We start from the raw sequence: 20,608 nt of genomic DNA on the forward strand, positions 1-20,608 counted from the left end.
GGTACTTAGGAGTTGGATGCCAGCCCAGCATCCGTGGCTCACGCCTGTCATCCTAGCTACTCAGGAGGCTGAGACCTGAGGATCGCAGTTCAAAACCAGTCTGGGTAGGAAAGTCCATGAGACTCTCATCTCCAATGAACCACCAGAAAACCAGAAGTGGCGCTGTGGCTCAAGTGGTAGAGCGCTCTCCTTGAGCTTGAAGAGCTGAGGGACAGCGCCCAGGCCCAGAGTTCAAGCCCCACAACCAATAACAACAACAAAAATTGGTGGATGCCTTACCATTCCCAAGACCTCTGCTCTGGGCTAGACTCTAATCCTCTTTGTAGTCTCTTCTATCTCAGTGTCTGCTGGGCCGCCAGACGCTGGCAGCGCTGGGATTGCTTAAGCCCCTGTCTGTCTTCAGCCTCACTGTCCCCTCTGCTATGAGGATTTTGTCTCTTCTCCAACCCTCATCCCATGCCCAGCCCTTGGCTTGGTGAGCATTTAGGGGCCTGAGGTGTGAGTTTCAAGATGGCAGCTCAGAAATGTGTCTCCTCTTGGAGAGGATGGGGTATAAAGGGAGCTCTGTGATACCCAAAGTGACTTGGCCCTGGTCCCTGCCAGCATGGTGCAGAGCATCCTGTTAGAGAAGAGGTAGGCAGGGTCCCTAGAAAAGAAGCTGTGGCCTGGCACTGGTGGCTCATACCTGTAATCCTAGCTACTCAGGAGGCTGAGATCTGAGGATCGTGGTTCAAAGCCAGCCTGGGCAGGAATGTCTGTGAGACTCGTACCTCCAATTAGCTATCAGAAAACTGGAGCTTAGGGACAGTGCCCAGGCCCTGAGTTCAAGCCCCACAACCAACAAGTAAGCAAGCAAGCAAGGAAGGAAGGAAGGAAGGAAAAGAAGGAAAGAAAGAAAAGAAGGAAAGAAAGAAAGAAGCTGTAAAGCCAGACAGCAGTGGTCATGCCTATAATCCTAGCTGCTCAGGAAGCTAAGATCTCAAGATCATGGCTCAAAAACCAGCCTGGGCAGGAAAGTCCATGAGAATCTTATCTCCATTTAATCAGCAAAAAGCAAGAAGTAGAGGTATGGCTCAAGTGGTAAAGCCTTAGCCTTGAGCATAAAAGACTCGGGCACAATGCCCAGGCCCTGAGTTCAGGCCCCAATATTGGCACACCAAAAAAAAGAAAAAAAACCCCTGGAAGTCAAGGACCTGTATATAGCAGCTCAGGCCCACTGGATGGAGCTCACCGTCAAAGGCCAGCACAACTCTTGGTGGGGGATTGTCACTGACATCTGGATTCCCTTGTATGTTGTTGTCCAGGCCTGGACCTGGAAGACAGACCCTTTTTGTTGGCCCATTGTGCCAGAAGGCTCCAATCGGGCCTACGGGAGAGAGAACACTCTTCCAGTGTTCACCATGGAGCCAGGCTGGGTAGGCTGGGTAGAAGGGCCTGTGGCTTTCCTACCCCGATCCATGGGGTTGGTGTGGAGTGCATTTAGGGGAATTGTTCATGAGCATTTAGTTAGATAGGTTTGGGTTGGTGTTACTTGGTTCTTCACATTTTAATCCATTTTTGCGACATTACTTCCCAATCAGATCTTGACCCTCAGCCTGCGACGACCCAAACTGAAGCGAATTCTCTGCTTTGTTCGTCACACATGCCAAACTGAACTGCCCTTTCCCAAGTTGTCCATCTCGCTGTCTTTTGCTTCTGTTTTGATTCGGTCTACGTATCTTTTTGTTTGTGGTGGTGGTTGTTGGTTTTTTTTTTTTAATGTGTCTGTTTTTTTTTGTTGTTGTTGTTGTTCTGTTTGTTTTATTTTTATTTTTCAGTTAATGCACGCACAGACTTACATGTCAAGAGCGGACTTTAGACTTTCATGTGTTAAGTTGCTTGAGTTACACCTTGTGACCCTTCTCGTATAACATGGTATGAGGATGGACTAGGAGCCGGTACAGACTCCAGTGTTTACAGCTTTGCCTCGCTCCCCCTCTCCCCTTTCCCCAACTCCAAACCCCAACCCAACCCAGCCCTGGTCTCCCAGGATTCCCCCATCCCTGGACCTGGTGGGCTAGCCCTTCTCTATGCAAATGTCAAAAGCCATGAATGCTGGAATCCAAAACTGACAAGGTTTATTTTTTTCAGAGCCAGTGGCTGGTCTTCCATTTACAGTGTCACTATCCCTTGATGGAGAGGTGACTGTCACTCTATAGAGTGAAGGTCCCAACTTGGTGATGCTAAGGCCTTAACAGTTCGCTATCAAGATGGCAACTCTCGCGGTGCCTTAGGTGTGTGGCCTGTGGTTTGGTATCATGCTACAAAAGTTGCCCGATTTCCCCCTTTCCGTTGCGTTTTTTTTTTTTCTAACCTAGAACTTACTACTACGCATGATAACTTCGGAATACTTCTAGATTTTGGCACCCGGGTAAAGACAAATAATCTCCTCTCCCATGATTTTCATAAATAACAGATTCCTTTATTTTTTCAAAACTAAAAACAAAACAAAAACCACCCTCTAAACTTCTCTTATGTATGAAGTACCGACTAATATATCCAGGGAGAGGTGGGTAATAAACTTCCTGTAATGACAGTGTTTGGAATTTCTTTACCAATGAGAGTGGAACATGAACATGACCCTTTCCCCTTTCTCCATCCAGCATTTTGTTGTTGTTGTCTTTTTACTGTGAATGTAAATAGAGCAGCATTGTCTCTGTTCCCGAGGGTGCTACCTGCCAACGGAGACACTCCGTGTGTTTGTGTGTGTGTGTGTGTGTGTGTGTGTGTTAAGTGTTTGACTCCAAATAAGACTTCAAACCAGCCCTGCGTATTCGGAATGCAAAGAGTGTTCCGTGACCTCAAAGTCATTTTTCTCTTCTTTCCTGGCTGAGTCACAGGATGAAGAGATGAAAGTACTTAATGTATTAAGACAATCTGAAAAAAAAAACAAGCAAACAAACAAACAAAAAAAAAAACGTAGCAGTCAGAGTATTTCCCTCCTCCAGCTGTAATGTTCCAGGGAACATTTTAGGAAAGTACTAGCAGCAGCCCAGTGCCAGTGGCTCACGCCTGTCATCCTAGCTACTCAAGAGGCTGAGATCTGAAGATCACAGTTCAAAGCCAGCTCAGGCAAGAATGTCCATGAGACTCTTATCTCCAATTAAATACCTGCAAACCAGAAGTGGTGCTGTGGCTCAAGTGGTAAAGCGCTAGCCTTGAGCTGAAGAGCCAAGGGACAGCACCCAGGCCCAGAGTTCAAGCCCCACAACTGACCAAAACAAAGTACTACCAGCATTTCTTCTATACTCCTGGTAGTTTACAAGCCATCAGGAGCATCAGAGTTGGGGGGAAAGAATGACCTGATAAAATAGGGGATGGAAAAGGGCTCTGGTAGCTCACACCTGTAATCCTAGCTGAGATCAGGAGGCTGAGAACTAAGGATCACTGTTCATAGCCAGACCGGGCAGGAATGCCTGTGAAACTTTTTATCTCCAATTAACTATCAAAAAAAAAAGCCAGAAGTGGAGCTGTGGCTCAAGTGGTAGAGCAGTAGCCTTGATTTAAAAAGAGCTTAGCACCAGCACCCAGGCCCTGAGTTCAAGCACTAGGAAGGTGGAAATCAATTAATATTGCTGCAGCATTTGTTCTGAGCTGTACTGGGCTTCCAAGAGGCCCACACAGGCCTCCCCTGGAGGAGCCAGCTCCCGCGCGCCCCCTGCTGGGAGCCCAAGGATGCTGCCCTCATTTCTACTGGGTTGTTGGTTTTTCTCACCCACCACCATCCCGTCTTCCTTCTCCTCACCATTTCCCCTATTTGCCTGGCCTGCTGCACTGATATCTAGGACCAAGCCTGGGCATCCTCTTGCCTTTCTAAGATGTTCTATTCAGCGTGAGGCAGAGGGGTAGGCTGTCCTGAACTACCACATGGCTAGGAAGGAACAGACTTTAACTGAGATGAGCTCCTCACATCAGGAGTAGAGCAGGTTTTATTGCTGCCCCAAGTGAAAATTCTCTTATGTAGTATGCCACGACCTGGACAAGTCCTGATTTTGTTTTGCAAGACTGACGTCTTGGAATTATTTCAAGAAAAATAATCAGATATATAATTAGGTACAGGGCCTTAGAAGGGACGCTGAAGATTCAGCTTCACTAGCTCCGCAATAACGCCCCCTGTAGTTGTGATGTCAAAACAGAAGCTTCTGTGTGGGCATCTGCGGAGGTGAGCCAGCAAACAGCCAAGGTAGATGTGCAATGTGGGCCAGCAGCCCCCTCTTCAGGGCAATTGTATACCTGCAAGTGTAATTCCTTGGTGCAAAGAAAGCATGATCTTCAACATAGCCTGTCCTAGTCAGTGTATCTCTGGTGATAAGGAATGACCCGGCAGGTTATCTGATATAGAAGAAATGCTGACTCCTGTCTCATAGGTCAACCTGGGGCTCTGGAGTAGGTAGACCCTGCCAGTCACATCCTGGGGCACCTTGGAAGGCCATAATTGTGTCTATTTGCTTACCTGTGGGCCCCAAGACGTACCAGAATTTGGGAGAAGACCTGTGGGGGGGGGGAATCTGAGTCCCCCCCACACAGGTTCCATCCGCTATAGCAAACCTCATTGCCCCTCTAACCCTACTGTGTTTGGAACTCTGTTACCTTTAGCTGAAACCACAATAACTGCTGGTATACAAAGGTGAGCATAAAACTGGCCTCTATTTAGCATGGGTTATTAACCCCTTTTTTTTTGTCATCTGTTGGCACTATTATAGCCTTGGTAGGCTGTCATATAGAATCACGTTGGCACTTACTGTACCTGAGCCATTTTGGTTCATGTGAGAATTGCCATATATATTTATTGTAAATGGGACTCTTGAGAGAGGAAGAGGATGTTGTTAATACTTAGGCCAGTTCACAGGCACAAGGCAGATCTGGGAAGTGTGGGTGACCTGAATCAGCTTGTAATGGTGCAGACTGGCTGCTGGTGTTTGTGTCTGTCTATGTAAGGGCTCCCTAGTTGAGCGGGAACCCCATGTTATGGATTGGAGGCCTGTGGTGCACACCAGCTTGCTCTTCTGTTATGTTAACATTGCTTTAATCGTAACTGCTGTCACTTGTTAATTCATTTACCCCCTTCATTCATTGACTGTTTTGGTTCCTTTTCATTCACTTTGTACTCATTTTTTTTCCCCATTAAATTTTGCATTTACTTTTGAGTTTTTATGGTGTCATTTTTGGGGGCAATAGCTGTGTGGATTCAACAGGTTTCCTGAGTGTGTTCATATGCTCCAGCTGTGGTGTGTGCTGTGAATTTATGGCCATCATCTACTTCTGTACGAGTTCACATTTTCATTGTGAATCCTGCTGTGGACGTCTATGAAGGTTGGGACAGAGACAGTCTTAGGAAACAGGAAATGCTGTCAGTACCCATGAACCTTTACTGGGCAGATGGGAGCGAAGCAGCCCCTGTCTTCAGGGGAGTTTGCTTCCTCATCTAGGAGGCTGCGCACTGGAACTACTAACCTGTGTTAGTAACCTCTCACCTCTTCTAATTACATGCATTAACTCCTTTCATGCTCATTGGAATCCTATGATCAGGGAGAATTGCTCTTTGCATAGGTGAGGTACAGAGAAGTTACATAATTATCCCCCCCCTCCCCAAGTCATACACTAAGCAGAGCTGGGATTTGAACATTTGAACCCTTACTATTTGAACACTAAGTAATCCCCACGCCCCTTGACGTCCCAATAGGCTCACAGACTTTTGGTCAGTGTTAAAAGTGACAGCATGGTTGGGGGACCCAACATGGGCTCATAGAGATGGGAAGTCCGGAGAGATGGGTACATGTTCGGTTGAAGAATGGCAGACTGTGGTTGGAGAGAATCACAACACTTGGGTGCATTGGAGATGGCTTGTCTTTGCTGGGCACTGGGTGATCCTAAAAAGACCAAGATGAGGAGAATGGGGACTCAGCTGACAGCCCAGTTGGAAGGCTAGCATGCAGTCCCCAGTGAAGGCATAGCTGACTACCTGTGGGAGGCAGGGTGTGGAGAGACCAACCCTCCATCAAGATTTAAAGCACAGGAGCTGGGAATGTGGCCTGGTGCTGGAGTGCTTGCCTAGCATGCATGAAGCCTGGGTTCAATTCCTCAGTACCACATACACAGAAAAGGCCAGAAGTGACACTGTGGCTCAAGTGATAGAGTGCTAGCCTTAAGCAAATGAAACTTAGGGATGGTGCCCAGGCCCTGAGTTCAAGCCCCAGGACTGGCAAAGTAAATAAATAAAGCTCTAGTATGGGTTTGGCAGAGTGCCAGCCTTGAGTGAAAATGCCAAGTGAGAGCCTGAGATGCTGAGTTCAAGCCCCCTGTACCAGTGCACACATGCATGCATGCATGTGTGTGCGTGCACACACACACACATACACACACACACAGAGGTGGGTGATATCTACAATCTCCTCACAAGAATTCTCAGTGTTGGGATTGGGAAGGTGGCTTAGTGGTAGAGCGCTTGCCTTGCATGCATGAGGCCCTGGGTTCGATTCCTCAGCATCACATAAGCAGAAAAAGCCAGAAGTGGCGCTGTGGCCCAAGTGATAGAGCGCTAGCCTTGAGCTGAAGAGCTGAGAGACAGCACCCAGGCCCAGAGTTCAGGCCCCACGACTGTTGCATGCATGCAGCCCTGGGTTCCATTCCTCAGTACCACATACACAGAAAAAGCCAGAAGTGGTGCTGTGACAAGTGGTAGAGTGCTGGCCTTGAGCAAAAGCAGCTCAGGGACAGTGCCCAGGCCCTGAGTTCAAGCCCCAGGACTGGCCATAAAGGGGGAAAAAAGAAAGAAAAAGAAGATTCCCAGTGTCTATACGCAAGTGGGATGTTTAAAATAAGGGGCTGGGAAGGTGGCTTGGTGCTAAAATGCTTGCCTTGCATGCATGAGGCCCTGGGTTCAATTCCTCAGCACCACATAAGCAGAAAAGGCTTGAAGTGCCACTTCAAGTGGTAGAGTGCTCACCTTGAGCTGAAGAACTAAGGGACAGTACCCAGGCCCAGAGTTCAGGCCCCACGACTGACAATAAAATAAAATAAATGAGGAAATTAAAATAGGACTCTGGGTCCTGAGGCAAAGTTAAGCAGCAAGAAGAATTTTTGTTGTTGCTGTTGGTCCTGGGGCTTGAACTCAGGGCCTGGGTGCTAAGCTTTTCTGCTCAAGGCTAGCACTCAAGCGCTTTGCCCACACTCCACTTCAGTTTTCCGGTGGTTAGTTGGAGATAGAGAGTATCACAGACTTCCTTGCCTCGGCTGGCTTCAAACTGTGATCCTCAAATCTCAGCCTCCCAAGTAGCTAGGATTACAGGTGTGAGCCACCAGCACTCGGCTAAGCAAGCAGGATTGTTTGAACCTGTCCAAGTCTATAGAAAGACAAGCACCAAGTAAAGCTCCCTTACCCCCCAGGGCTGGGGGTTCTCGGGCCTTCTTCCTCCACAAGGTTGAGAGTGCATTGGGCCCTAAGAGACTCAGGTTACATTCTACTCGGTAGGCTGACAGGCCTAGGTGACTGCCAGCAGTCACCCAAAGCTAGAGGGAGGGAAGTTGATATAGGTCCTACCTTAGGAAGATCTGTCTTACCCACAGTGCCTACTTAAGAGCAAGGAGAGTGGGTCCTAAGCAGTATGCCCCTATTAAACTATATATATAACATTTTATTTTTGGTTGTGGGACTTGTACTGTGGGCCTGGGCATTGTCCCTGAGCTCTTCAGCTCAAGGCAAGCCACAGTGCCACGTCTGGCTTTTTCTGATTAATTTATTGGAGATCAGAGTCTCATGGACTTTCCTGCCCGGGCTGGCTTTGAACCATGATCCTCAGATCTCAGTCCCCTGAGTCTCTAGGATGACAGGTGTGAGCCACCAGTGCCTGGCAAAAATCTATCTATTTAAGTTCGGGATGCTTTTCCCTTGTAGATCCAGGGAGTTATATTTTCATTGGTAATGTCGCCATACCAGTCTGCTAGCTGGACTTTCAGTGCATCACTTTAATCCCCACTTTCTCATTTTAGTCCTTCTGAGACCTGAGGAGGCGGAAGAGTGATTGGTAGGACCCAGGGGAGCGTGGTTCCAAGTGCACTCAACAAGGTCAAGTGTACAGTGACCCATAAATGCAAAATAAGATTCAGACAGCATTGGAAGCAATTAAACGTATTTATTTATTAACACCCCCCCCCAAAAGCCCCAACTAACAAATGTGTATCCAGGAAAGGTAGAGCTATATGGTGATTCTGTTAATACAGATACCAGGATGGTCTATCTGGTCCTTGACCATAGACTCTGCGCCATTCCCCACCCCCCACCTCAGAACTCGGCACACTCAACAAAGCAGCCGTTCACAGTGGAAAGAAAGGCTCTGCAAACCACCTCTAAATGTGTGGTACAGGCATTCAAATCTCCAACATGGCGGGCTGACATCTTTGCCAGCTGGGCTTCACCATGTAGAGAATGGCCCTCTATCTAGTACGGCTTCAGAGAAGCAGCTGGCTTCTCCAACAATCGGGCCAGTCTCTTCCTTCCTCCTCTTCCCAAACAGCTCTGGGGATTGCCCTCACAGGTGATTTGTAGATACACAATCAATTAGCATATAATCCTTTAGACTAAGAAAACTCCCTTGCTTCAGACTGACCAAAGAATAATGGACTCATTGAAGGGGTAGGACTGGGAAACTAGAAGGAGATGGTCAGCCCTGGTGGGTAGAGCAGCAAGAACTGGTCAATCCAGGCCCCAGCCCTTGTCCTTCAGGCCTGAGTCAAGGTCACCCTCGGACCTCATAATCTAGCTGTAGTACCAATCCTTGATGAGCAAGGAACAGAATCTAAGAGCAGATTGAGTGAGCATGTATTCCTTCTGCTGTCTTCTAAAGATGGAAGAAATTTCAGTTGCTCTTCTGGAGCCTTCTTGCCTTTCTTTCGCTCTTTCTTTCTTTTCTTTCTTTTTGTGCCTATCCTGGGGCTTGAACTCAGAGCATCTTTTGCTCAAGGCTAGCACTCTACCACTTGAACTTCAGCTCCACTTCTGGCTTTTTGTGTGTGTGTGTGATTAATTGGAGGTAAGACTCCCACAGACTTTCCTTCCCAGGCTGGCTTTGAACGAAGATGCTCAGATCTCAGCTTCCTGAGTAGCTAGGATGACAGGTGTGAGCCACTGACTCTTCCTCCCTTCTTATTACAGGATTCATAATACCAATTACAGGATTCACAGGTGTCTAAGCAAGGAGGGGGGGCGGGTCTAACTAGGCATTGGGTTAGGGACAGAGACAGAAGCTGTCAGGTCGAGTCAGAGCTGTCTGTGTAAGCTTCTCAGGTGCTGCTTTACAAGTTCCTTACAGTAGCCAAACCGCTCAGGATCAACCTGTGTCAAAACAGAGTGGCTAGATGTGAAGCAGACATCCAAGGAGTAGACAGTTCAGTGTCAACATGTTGCATGGTGCAGGGTGCAAACCACCCAACTTTAGAGCATTCAGTACCACCTTAGAGATATCCATCTCCAACCTCGCTAAAACCGTTAGCCATCTAACTACCCATTCCATCCAGTATCACCTTTCCATCTCCCATGCCTGGTACCATACATTCATACCGGGAGGGGACCTGCAATGTGTGGTCCCCAATATTAAGCTCAGGATTCTCCCTTCTCACAAACTAATCCTTTTTTGGCCACATGAGCAACCACTGCAATCATGTTTCTCTCCTTGTCAGAAATGCATCTCCATTGCTCTGGAGAAGGGAGCTAAAGTTTCTCATATTGATGTCTACAGAGTATAACTTGGAAAGATTTTTTTTAATGCCAGTCCTGGGGCTTGAACTCATGGCCTGGGCACTGTCCCTGAGCTTCTTTTGCTCCAAGCCTAACACTCTACCACTTGAGCCACAGAGCCACGTGCGGCTTTTGCTGTGTATGTGGTACTGAGGAATCAAACCCAGGACTTCATGCATGCTAGGCAAGCACTCTACCCCTAAGCCACATTCCCAGCCCTTTGGGCTGATTCTTGCCACAGTTAACCAAGGCAAGAACATCTTCTGGGAGCCCTGTATGGCCATCATGGGTATCCTGGTGGAAAATCAGAGTATATCAGTTTAAGGGGATAAAAGACAGATGCTTGTCCAGGGGGATGCTGGGGGCAAAGTTGATGTTTACCTGTGTTTTCTTTAGCAGATCAGATGTAGGAGCACACCAGTCGGGTATGAGCCTCTCCAACTCTAAGGTGATGATGACCAAAGCCAGTGTGGAACCTTTGAACTGCAGTAGCTGGTGGCCTGCTATACAGTGTTGTAGCTGCCTGGTCAGGGACTCGACGTGGAGAGAAGGATTTTTCTGAGGCAACAGTTCTACCACATGGGGCCATGTCAGGACCACCAGGGCGTGGAACTAGAGAACCATGGTTGTTGTTGTTGTTTTTAATGTTAGAAACAAACAGAAATCCCTCCCTCTCTCATACTTTTCCTATGTCAATGACCCAAAGTGGGAACAATTTCAGGGTGTAGCAAATGCAATCCTAGTCTTCTTATTCCCATCCATCACCTTCCCCCTTAAAAAAAAATGGGGGGAGGGGACTCCATTCTGAGACCAACTTGAACTTCAATCCTGGAGAGGAAAAAAAGACAATCTACTTTGTGTCTTGGTCCTTAGAAGCCCTAGGATCTAGATACAATGTTTCCCTTTGGAAAGAAGAGTTACATACTATTCCAGATTATTAAGATTGTGACAGTTTCAAGTCTAAAAGAATGGAACATGCTATCTTAGATGAAAGAAGCAGAAAAGTTACTTGTATCTTGCTTGACAGGAGAAGCAACTGTCACTTTGTCAAGAGTGGCAAGTTCCCATCATAAAATAGCCCTGCGGTGATTTAATCTTCATGAATCATAACAAACCCACACCCTGTGACGTGACATTTCCACCTTGCATAATTTTGCCTTACTAACAGAATCATATCCTGAAAGAGGTCTATCTTTACCCTCGCTCAAACTCTCAAACTAATGTATGATATTTTTTTTAAGTGCCAGATCAATAGGGTCTAAAGCTTCAATAAGGGTTGTGTGTAGGTGAACAAAAGACAGCTAAGTGATTGTGTGTAAATTGTAGCAGAAACAGACAACTATTTATGTACAATATTCATAGAATGGAAAGTCAAATATTTTTGCAGTGTGTATTTAAAAGAGAATCACCATAATAGTGCCGTCTTTAAAAAAAAAGAGAGAGAAAATATCTTTTGTTAAGTGAACTTAATGTCCTGCAGTAATGAGAGTGCTAATATGATGTGAGATGTCAGATCTATTTGTTTTTAACTCTTCCCTGGGTGGCGCCATCTCCCCGTGGTGCATGTGGAAGGGACATGTGCACGTCTGTGTTTTGCTGTTCTATGTTGTAATACAGCTGTTCCAAAGGCACACCAGAGTCTCAGGGAGACTCTGCAAATTCCCTGTGCTTACTGTAGTCAAAAAGTCCAGCGATGTCCCCATGTGGACGTCCCAATACAGTGTGTCCAGAATGGCCAACTCCATCCTCAGCAACTCATTTGGCCTATAGCCGGAGCCATAGTGCTCTATGAAATCTTTCACACATGGGATTGACTGTAATACAAGAAAAAGAAAAATAAAAGAGGCCAAAGTCCTATAATCATGTCATTGTAGCATTTGTTTTCTTATCTAAGGGATCTGGGCAGCCGTGATGGGAGTTGAAATGTCTTCCAGTGGACTATCAGAAAAATGCTTTTGAGACAAACAAACAACAACAAAACAGCCTGGTGTCGGCGGTGGCTCATGCCTGTCATCCTAGCTATTCAGGAGGTTGAGATTTGAGGATCATGGTTGGAGGCCAGCCTGGGCAGAAAAGTCCATGTGAAGCGTATCTCCAATGAATTACCAAAAGCTGGAAGTGAAGCTGTGGTTTAAGTGGTAGAACACCAGCCTTGGGCAAAAAAAGGACAGCACCCAGGCACACAGACACAGACACACACACACGCACACACACACACACACACACACACACTTTGTATTGAAGGAAAGAAACACATACCATTTCCCCCTCTATTTCTTCAGCCCAGGAGATCAACCCAGGGAGACTTTGGAAATGGAAGTAGTTACCTCATCCCCAAAGTAGGAGAGGTCAGAGGGCATTGAGAAGCATCTGGAAGGGTATTGAGAGAGGCAGAAATCCCCAATGAAACCCAGCTGGTTGAGCAAGCTCCAAGAACTTACAGGAGCTTCTCCTCCACCACTGGCATATGGCTTCTCTCAGAGAAGGATCCTAGAGTCTTTAAGGCCCACGGGCACAGCCAAGCCAAATCTCAAGTAGCTTTCTGGAATGGACTTTAAGCCACATGGTATTGTTTTTGCGTTTGTTTTGCCAGTCCTGGGACTTGAACTTAGGGCCTGGGCTCTGTCCCTGTGCGTCTTTTGCTGAAGCCTAGCACTCTACCACAGCTTTTTCTGTGTATGTGGGTCTGAGGAATGGAACCCAGGGCTTCATGTATGCTAGGCAAGCACTCTACCACTAAGCCACCTTCCCAGCCCTAAACCACATGCTTTGAGAAGCCTTTTTCCCCAACACCAGCTGTGCCCTCCAGGAGCTCAAGTCTTGGGATATGGGGCCAGGAGAGTTCAGTTGTGTTACTTTTCTATTTGTGGGGAGTCTGAGAAGTTAAAAGAAGAGACAGCAAAGATCCTAGGAAGCTAGTGGATTCCTAAGGGTATCAACTTTTTAGGATCTCCAAGTGACAAAGTGATATCCCTGCCCCCTGTCTGCAACTTAGTGCAGACAGACTTCCAGGAATGCGTACCTCCTCTTCTTCATTAATTTTGACAGCAAGCCTCAAGGAAGTAATTGTGACGATATGGAGTAAACGCTCTCTTACCTGCATAGAAACACATTGGAGCAAACTGTGAGCGCCAGGAACAAATAGGAAAGCATTGGTGGGGATGAAAGGGAGGGAGGTTCTTTAAGACAATAAGGTTTTGCCCAGTGATGGTAGTTCAAGCCTGTCATCCTAGCTACTCAGGAGGCTGAGATCTGAGGATTGCAGTCCAAATCCAACCCGGGCAGCAAACTCTTGTGAAATGTTTGATTACAGAACAAGCAAACACCTTGAGCAAAAAAAGCTCAAGGACATCACCCAGGCTCTGAGTTCAAGCCCAGGACACACACACACACACACACAGAAGCTTTCTGCCTTTAGTTTTAAAGACAAGAAGACATTATTTTGGCTAGTCACTGGTGGCTCACACCTGTAATCCTAGCTAATCAGGAGGCTGAGATCTGAGGATTGAAGTTTGAAGTCAGCGAGGAAGGAAAGGCTGTGCTATTATCTCCAATTAACCACTAGAAAACCAGAAGGGGTGCTGTGGCTCAAAGTGGTAGAGAGCTAACTTTAAGTAAAAAAAAGTGCCCAGGCCCTAAGTTCAATCTTCATGACTCTCCCCCCCCCCAAAAAGACTTTTTTTTTCTCCATGAAGCAGAAAATTAGTGTTACTTTTTTTGGGGGGGGGTCTGTCCTGGGGCTTGAACTCTGGGCCTGGGCGCTGTCCCTGCAGTCTTCAGCTCAAGGCTAGTGCTCTACCACAGTACCACAGTGCCACTTCTGGTTTTCTGGTGATTTATTGGAAATAAGGGTCTCATGGACTTTGCTGCCTGGGCTGACTTTGAACCATGATTGTCAGATCTCAGCCTCCTGAGTAACTAGGATTACAGGCATGAGCCACCAGTGCCCAGCCTTGGTGTTACTTTTATATGGCCAATGAAAAGGCTCCCCATTTCAGAACCATGGGGTTCTGTTCTCCAGTCCTGGGGCTTGAACTCAGAGCCTGGACTCTGTCCATGAGCTTCTATGTGCTTGAGGCTAGTGCTCTACCACTTGAGCCACAGAGCCACTTCCTGCCCTTTCTGTTTATTGTGATACCGAGGAATCAAACTCAGGGCTTCATGCATGCGAGGCAAGCACTCTCCCACAGAGCCACATTCCCAGCCTTTGCTGCTGGGGAGTTGGCTCAGTGGTAGAGTGCTTGCCTCGCATGCATGAGGCCTTGGGTTCGATTCCTCAGTACCACATAAGCAGAAAAAAGCCAGAAGTGGCGCTGTGACTCAAGTGGTAGAGTGCTTGCCTTGTGCTGAAATGCTGAGGGACAGCGCCCAGGCCCAGAGTTCAGCCCCCACGACCGACAAAATAAGTAGATAAATAAATAAATAATGAATATTCCTTTGCTAAAGGGACTGACAGAATACAGTCTTGGCCTGGCTTGAGACCCCATTGGTCAGGTCCAGACAATCAAGTCCTAGCTCATCATTGGGAGTCCTCACCCATTTAGGTCCTCTGTTCTCCCAAGTCTGATCATTCCTGAGGACCACAGGACATGGAGCTAGACAGATGCTGAGGAAAGATGTGGCGATGCTAATCCTTGAGAACCAGCGACACTACTTATGGGCAATATGGATATCTACAAAGACTCCCCTCTTGGGCAGCAATAGGGAGCTGCCATCTTGTTTTTACCATCTGTTACCATCCCTAGAGGCCTGCCTACCTTCACAGAGGCCAGAAGGTGAACCAAGATGGTGAGAGCCAGGTTCATTGTAGCTTGGTTGAAGCTAAAGATGTTCTCAATGTTCAGGAGCCATAACACGAGGTTCTGGAAGGTTTGGCAGATCTCAGACTATTGGAAAAGGAAGAAAAGGTCTTAGTCTTTGTGGTGGGCCAGTCCTGGACCACCAATGGCAGGAACCATCTGTGTAAGACAAAGTCCCTTTACCTCAAGTCCTGGTGGCCTAGCTGCTCACCAACCCTTCTTCCTTCCCTTCCCTTCTCCCTTCCCTTCCCCCTTCCCCCTTCACTCTTCCCTCTTCCCTTCCCTCTTCCCTTCCCCTTGAGTTTGAACTCAGAGCCTGGGCACTGTCCCTTAGCAACTTTTTTTTTTTTTAACCCAAGACCTGTTTGTTAGCCCAATGAGCTCCCTTCCCATAGCTTAGTCCACTTCTTCCTTTTCCACAGCTTAGCATGCTCCCTTCCTAGGCAACACTAGGTCCATGTAGCAAAGGCAGTAAATAATCAGCCTCCAAACCCCCCTTTACCTTGGGATGACACTTCTCTGGGGCAGCTACCACCATGTAAGGCAACAAGAGCCCCTTAGAGTGACCTTCAGGTCTGGGCAGTTGCAGGACCCCTTATCTACTATTTGGACAGCAGCCATAAACCTTAGTATGCCATGATGAAGCCCCTGGCCCACACCAGGGTCTCTGCCTCCTAGCCCCTTCTAGCCCCTCCAAAACCACCTAGGTTATATAGGTCACCCCAGACAACAGCCGATGCTTCTTCTCACTTCTCCCTGGTGAGAAGGGGTCTTGCCCACCCCTCCCCCAGCAATAAACCTTTCTTTGTTCTCAGTACCTGGATGTCTGTGTGGCTTTCTGGCAAAGTCCAAATAATCTAACACTGGTGCTCTACCATTTGAGCCACAGCTCCACTTCTGGCTTTCGAGTGGTTAATTGGAAGTAAGAGCCTCACAGATTTTCCTTCCATGGTCTGGCTTTGAACTGTGATCCTCAGATCTCAGCCTCCTGAGTAGCTAGGATTACAGGCCTGAGCCACTGGCCCTGGACTTCAGGGGTCCACTTTCGTCCTGAGTTCCCTCAAATGAAGCAGGGTTCTTTCCCCAGCGAATACTGCCAGCCACAGTCCTGGCAGGTGTGGGAAGCCAAAGGTCCCACCCCCTGCCACAGGGGCCACAGCTGGGGAAGCAGCAGGGTCTGCTGAGGGCGGAGTACCTGTGTGTGTGTGTGTGTGTGTGTGTGTGTGTGTGTGTGCAGAGGGTCATCTCAGGGATGGGGGACCCCCGAGGTGTGTCTGGCGGGGAGGGGGGGGGAGGATCAGTACCTGGGGGCAGCAACTCCGCCACAGGCGCTCCTCTCTGCTTTGGGTCAGCTGCAGGTAGCGGAGCAGCTGATTCTGGTCCAGGATGTCTCGCCTTTGGCAGTGCCACGGTTTAGGCCGCACTTGGGGCTGCAAAGGCCGGGTTGCAACGGTGGGGATTGGGCTGGACGGTCTGGAAGCCGGGGCTGGCAACCGCAGGAGCACCAGGGGGTCCCTCCCCGATCCAGGCTGTCTGGAGCCCCGAAACTTGCTCCATGGCCGCCAGGGAGAAGCGGTGGTCCGCACACACGGTGTGCAGGGGAGACAACCAAGGGCCTCCTGTTCCCCAGAACCCTCGACGGCTGCGATCTCCTCCTCCTCCTCCTCCTCTGAGGCCAAGGCCTGGGGTGCGCCTGAAGCCATGGCGTGCTGGAGATACGGGGTGTGAGCTGTAGCTTCAGCCATTCTTTATAACCCCAGGTGCATTGATGCAATACACCTGGGGCAGACACCTGGAGGGCCCGATGCCCCCCCCCCCCACCTCCAGTCCTGGGGAGGTCTGGGCCAACTTCTACCCCACCCTCACCCCCAGCCTGTACCCCATGTCAGGTCTCCAGCTCCGAGGGGGGGTGGCTGGAGATCTGGTTAGCAGCCTTGGGGGGGTGGGGGAGGCAGCCTGCATGGTGACTGGTGCTTCATTCGACCTCTAAAAGACCTCATCGATCCCTCCTTCACATGGGAGTTCACTGAGTGTATTTAATCTCATTAGTCGTTCCGTCTGGAAGTCCGACTGTCGATAAGGGTGCCGAGAAGAAAAATACGAAGACCAGAGAACATATGAAATGTGTATTCTAGTTTAAGAAAGGCGATGAACGAGAAGACCATGAAGTAGGTCGACTCAGATCTACTTATTTCTCAGATCTACTTCAAGGAGGAAGACTATGAAACAGGAATTCAGGAAGGCAAAATGACTTTTTTTTTTTTTAATTTAAAAGGTTTGTTTTGTTGATGCTGGTCCCGGGGCTTGAACTCGGGGCTTGGGTGCTGTCCATTAGCGTGTTTTGCTCTAGGCTAGCGCTCCACTACTTGAACCACAGCCCCATTTCCCGCCTCCTCCTCCTCCCTCTTTTTTTTTTTTTTTTTTGGTGGTTAAGTGGAGATGAGAGGTTCACGGATTTTCTTGCCCGGGCTGCCTTCGAATCTCCACCCTCAGATCTCAGGCTCTAGGATTATAGACATGAGCTACCAAGCGGAATGGCAGCACCGCGCAGGCGCGGCCTCCAAGTCCAGCGTCCTAGGAGATGGCCGGGGAACGCTTTGCGCAGGCGCGGCCTCAGTCAGGCGTCCTCGGAGATGGACTCGGAAAGCTTCTGCGCAGGCGTAGTGCTTAGAGACTGGGTGGAAACTGGGAGACCAGGGATTGGGCGGGGCGAGCTCGGAGTGCGCTTGCGCACTGCGCGTTCTCGCCCGGGGAGCCGCAGTCTCGAGGGCGCCAAGGTGCTCCAGTCGTCTATCGCCAGCTTCTCCCGCGACCCCGGGTGTCGTTGGGTTGCACCCCCCCCCACCCCACCCCGAGCGGAGGCGTCCGCCGGGGGTACGGGAAAGGAGCCAAGATGCCGGTGAGGAGAGCGCGGCTCCAGACGCTGGGGTTCTTCATCCCAGCGGCCTGGCTCGGGGGCGCGGCCGTTTCCATAGAAGCGCGGGCGGGCGGGCGGCGCGGTGGGGCGGGGCCGGGCCGGGCACCCCTGAGCCTGGGCGGTTTTAGGGAACCGGCCGGGGTTGGGCCCCCCACCCCCCGCGCGGGGTCCGTCGGGGCGTGGTGGTGAGGGGATCCGGCTCGCTTCGGGAGGCGCCGTGGAGGAGGCCGGGTCGCCTGGTCCCCGCTGCGTCCCGTGGGGCCTGCGCTGCTCGGACCGCGGGGGCCGCGATCCGGTGCCCGGCCCCGCCGGCCGCTGGGCGGGGAAGGCCCGCCGAGGGTCGTTGGGATGCCGGGCGCCCCGCGTGGCCTCTGCACGCTCCGCGGAGCCCGTGTTCCAGGCTCCTGGACTCGGGGGGGGGTGGGGTTTCTCCTGGGCTCAAGCTGTCATTCCGGTCGTGGCGCTGTGGCTTATGGTGCAGAATGCCGCCCGTGGGTGTCTTTGTGTCTGTCTGTGTGTGTCCACCCGCCAGGATTTCACGGATGGTTGTCGTGCCTTCCTGGGGGGGGTGTTGTAAATATAAATAATAATAATAATCGAAATGATGATGATGATGATGATGATGAAGGGTCATGGAGAGAACTTGGGCCATAGAGGGTTAGGTATTGGTCACCGAGGCCTCAGTTATTTAAGCTGCCTGGGCCCCTTAGTGAGCCCACGTAATTAAACGTCTCCTCTTGGGAATCGTATCAAGATGAAATAAGATCAGGTACTGGAGACTTGAAGGACAGCGCTGGACGTTTTAGTATTCAGTGTTACTGTTAGAGGAAAAATGTTAAAATCGGTTCCTAGTTTCTGTTGGTTTGTTCTTTTTTCCTTCAGTTACCAAGTTATTGATTCAAATGTGGTTGATATTGTTGACTTTGGAAAGAGAGAAGCTTGTCTTTTTTTTGGGGGGGGGTCATGGTTAGCATCCTGGCATCCCAAGGCTTGAACTCAGGACCTTGGTACTGTCCTTGAGGGTTCCCCCCCCCCTCAAGACTAGTGCTCTACCACTTGGGCCACAGGTCCACTTCAGGCTTTTTTTTGTGGGGGGGGGGTCTGGTCATGGGGCTTGAACTCTGGGCCTAGGCCCTGTCCCTCAGCCCTTCAGCTCAAGGCTAGCGCTCTACCAATTGAGCCACAGCACCACTTCCAGCTTTTTTCTTTTTTTTCTTATGTGGTGCTGAGGAATTGAACCCAGGGCCTCATGCATGCAAGGCAAGCACTCTACCACTGAGCCACCTTCCCAGCCCCCACTTCAGGCTTTTTGGATAGTGGAATGGAGATAAGAATTTCATGGACGTTCTTTCTTGGGTTGGCTTTGAACTGCAATCCCCTAGCCTCCTGACCATCCAGGATTATAGGGAAGAGCCACTGGCACTCAGCTATTTTTTTTTTTTAATTTTTGAGGTTGTGGGGCCTGAACTCTGGGCCTGGGCGCTGTCCCTCAGCTCAAGGCTAGTGTCTACCACTTGAGCATAAGCTTTTTCTGCTTATGTGGACCTCATGCATGCAAGGCAAGCGCTCTTCCACTGAGCCACCTTCCCAGCCCCTATTTTTTTTTTTTTTTATGATAGTACTGGGCCTTGAACTGAAGGCCTCACATTCTCACTTGAGAATTTACCAAATGTATCAAAGTCAGTTTGTGTCCTTGGTCAAGGCTGGCACTCAACCACTTGAGCTACCTTTCCACATCTGGTTATTTGCTGGTTAGAGTTAAGGGTCTCTTGAGATATCTGCTCAGACTGGCTTCAAACCAGGGTTCTCTGATCTCAGCCTCTTGAGTAGTTGGATTCAAGTTGTAAGCCACCAGCACCTGGTTTAAGCTTGTGTTCTTTTTTTTTTTGGGTCCGGTCTTGGGGCCTGAACTCAGGCCTGGGCGCTGTCCCTCAGCTCTTCAGCTCAAGTTAAGCCTGTATTCTTGGGCAGAGGAAGCATCATACACATTTACAGACATAGGACACAGTCTTTTTTATTCTTTCTTGCTGGTCATGAAGCTTGAACTCTGGGGCCTGAGTGCCATCCTTGAGCTCTTTTGCTGAAGGCTGGGGCTCCTGAGTAGCTAGTATTATACGTGTGAGCCACTGGTACCCTCGCAAGATATTTAGTCTTAATGAATGAAGTAAATGGCTAGCATGCAATAGGATTAAAGTGTGATGAATTGCAGAGTATTGCCATGTGGGAATGCTGGCCTACACAGATGTACATCATCTACTTTTTATCCCAGAAGACTTTTATTATTTCTGTGGAATCGCTCAATTTTAGCAACTAATTAAAATACTTGTGAGCTAAATTCAGTCCCTTCACTACTTGTTTGCCTGTATGGTGAAGATAGAAAGACATTAATAAAATGAGGAACAAACTAAAGTAAATGTGTGTCCTTGGATGAGGAGAGCAGGACACCATTTAAGCCTATTTTTTTTAAAAAAAAAAAGCAGTTGACTAGTCAGTGAAGTTTTCCCAAAAGAAGTGGCTATTGTGCTGAGATCTGAAGGCTAAATAGATGCTATCTAAATGTAGAGAGTACTGAGGAATGTTCTAGGTTTAAGCAACCTAAAAAAAGCCTAGTAGTAAGCCTGGCACCGGTGACTCATGCCTATAATCCTAGCTACTCAGGAGGCTGAGATCTGAGGATCGCTGTTCAAAGCCAGCCTGGGCAGGAAAGTCCGTGAAACTTTTTTTTTTGGTTGGTTGTGGGGCCTGAATCTGGGCCTGGGCACTCTCCCTCAGCTCTTCAGCTCAACACTAGCGCTCTACCACTTGAGCTACAACGCCATTTCCGGCTTTTCCTGCTTATGTGGTGCTGAGGAATTGAACCCAGGGCCTCATGCATGCAAGGCAAGCCCTCTACCACTGAGCCGCCTTCTCAGCCCCAAGTCTGTGAAACACTTATCTCCAATAAACCACCAGAAAACTGGAAGTGGTACAGTGGTTCAAGTGGTAGAGTGCTAGCCTTGAGCTGGAGAACTGAGGGACAGCGCTCAGGTCCAGAGTTCAAGCCCCATGACAGATTTTTTTAAAAAAGGCGGCGGAGGGGGGGAGGGTAGGAGTGGCTGGGTATTACTGATGTTCATGTCT

The 20,608-nt window shown here is 49.0% G+C and overlaps 3 protein-coding genes across 5 annotated transcripts in view; 2 read left to right on the forward strand and 1 right to left on the reverse strand.

The window, feature by feature from the left end:
• Nucleotides 1-2,575, forward strand: part of Sept8 (septin 8) — a 40,041-nt gene extending 37,466 nt beyond the window's left edge. For 2 of the 3 annotated variants that reach the window (XM_013030989.1, XM_013030988.1), the window contains exon 10: nt 1,818-2,575. In XM_013030989.1, the coding sequence (XP_012886443.1) occupies nt 1,818-1,821 (4 nt within the window). In that variant the 3' untranslated portion in view covers nt 1,822-2,575. Of the gene's footprint in view, nt 1-1,580 lie in introns of all 3 variants that reach the window. The other variant, XM_013030986.1, reaches the window with a different exon arrangement.
• Nucleotides 2,576-10,087: 7,512 nt separating this feature from the next.
• Ccni2 (cyclin I family, member 2) lies at nt 10,088-16,274 on the reverse strand. Its single transcript, XM_013030903.1, has 5 exons — nt 15,876-16,274; nt 14,530-14,658; nt 12,795-12,869; nt 11,446-11,586; nt 10,088-10,384 (listed from the first exon to the last, which is right to left on the reverse strand). The coding sequence occupies exons 1-5, from the start codon at nt 16,272-16,274 to the stop codon at nt 10,088-10,090; spliced, it is 1,041 nt and encodes a 346-aa protein (XP_012886357.1).
• Nucleotides 16,275-17,399: 1,125 nt separating this feature from the next.
• The window catches only part of Kif3a (kinesin family member 3A), a 39,833-nt gene continuing 36,624 nt past the window's right edge, over nt 17,400-20,608 (forward strand). Inside the window, exon 1 of the mRNA XM_013030906.1 lies at nt 17,400-17,470. Within this exon, the coding sequence (XP_012886360.1) occupies nt 17,465-17,470 (6 nt within the window). The 5' untranslated portion in view covers nt 17,400-17,464. The remainder of the gene's footprint in view (nt 17,471-20,608) is intronic.

Source organism: Dipodomys ordii, unplaced genomic scaffold, assembly GCF_000151885.1.
Source record: "Dipodomys ordii isolate 6190 unplaced genomic scaffold, Dord_2.0 Scaffold135, whole genome shotgun sequence".
NCBI classification, from domain to species: Eukaryota; Metazoa; Chordata; class Mammalia; order Rodentia; family Heteromyidae; genus Dipodomys; species Dipodomys ordii.

Coding starts and splice junctions, on each gene's coding strand:
- Ccni2 (XM_013030903.1), bottom strand. CDS start 16,274: ATGGCTTCAGGCGCACCCCAGGCCTTGGCCTCAGAGGAGGAGGAGGAG. Junction 11,587..12,794: donor AAATTAATGAAGAAGAGGAG/GTACGCATTCCT, acceptor CTTGTATTACAG/TCAATCCCATGTGTGAAAGA. Junction 10,385..11,445: donor CGCTGGACTTTTTGACTACA/GTAAGCACAGGG, acceptor ATGGTTCTCTAG/TTCCACGCCCTGGTGGTCCT.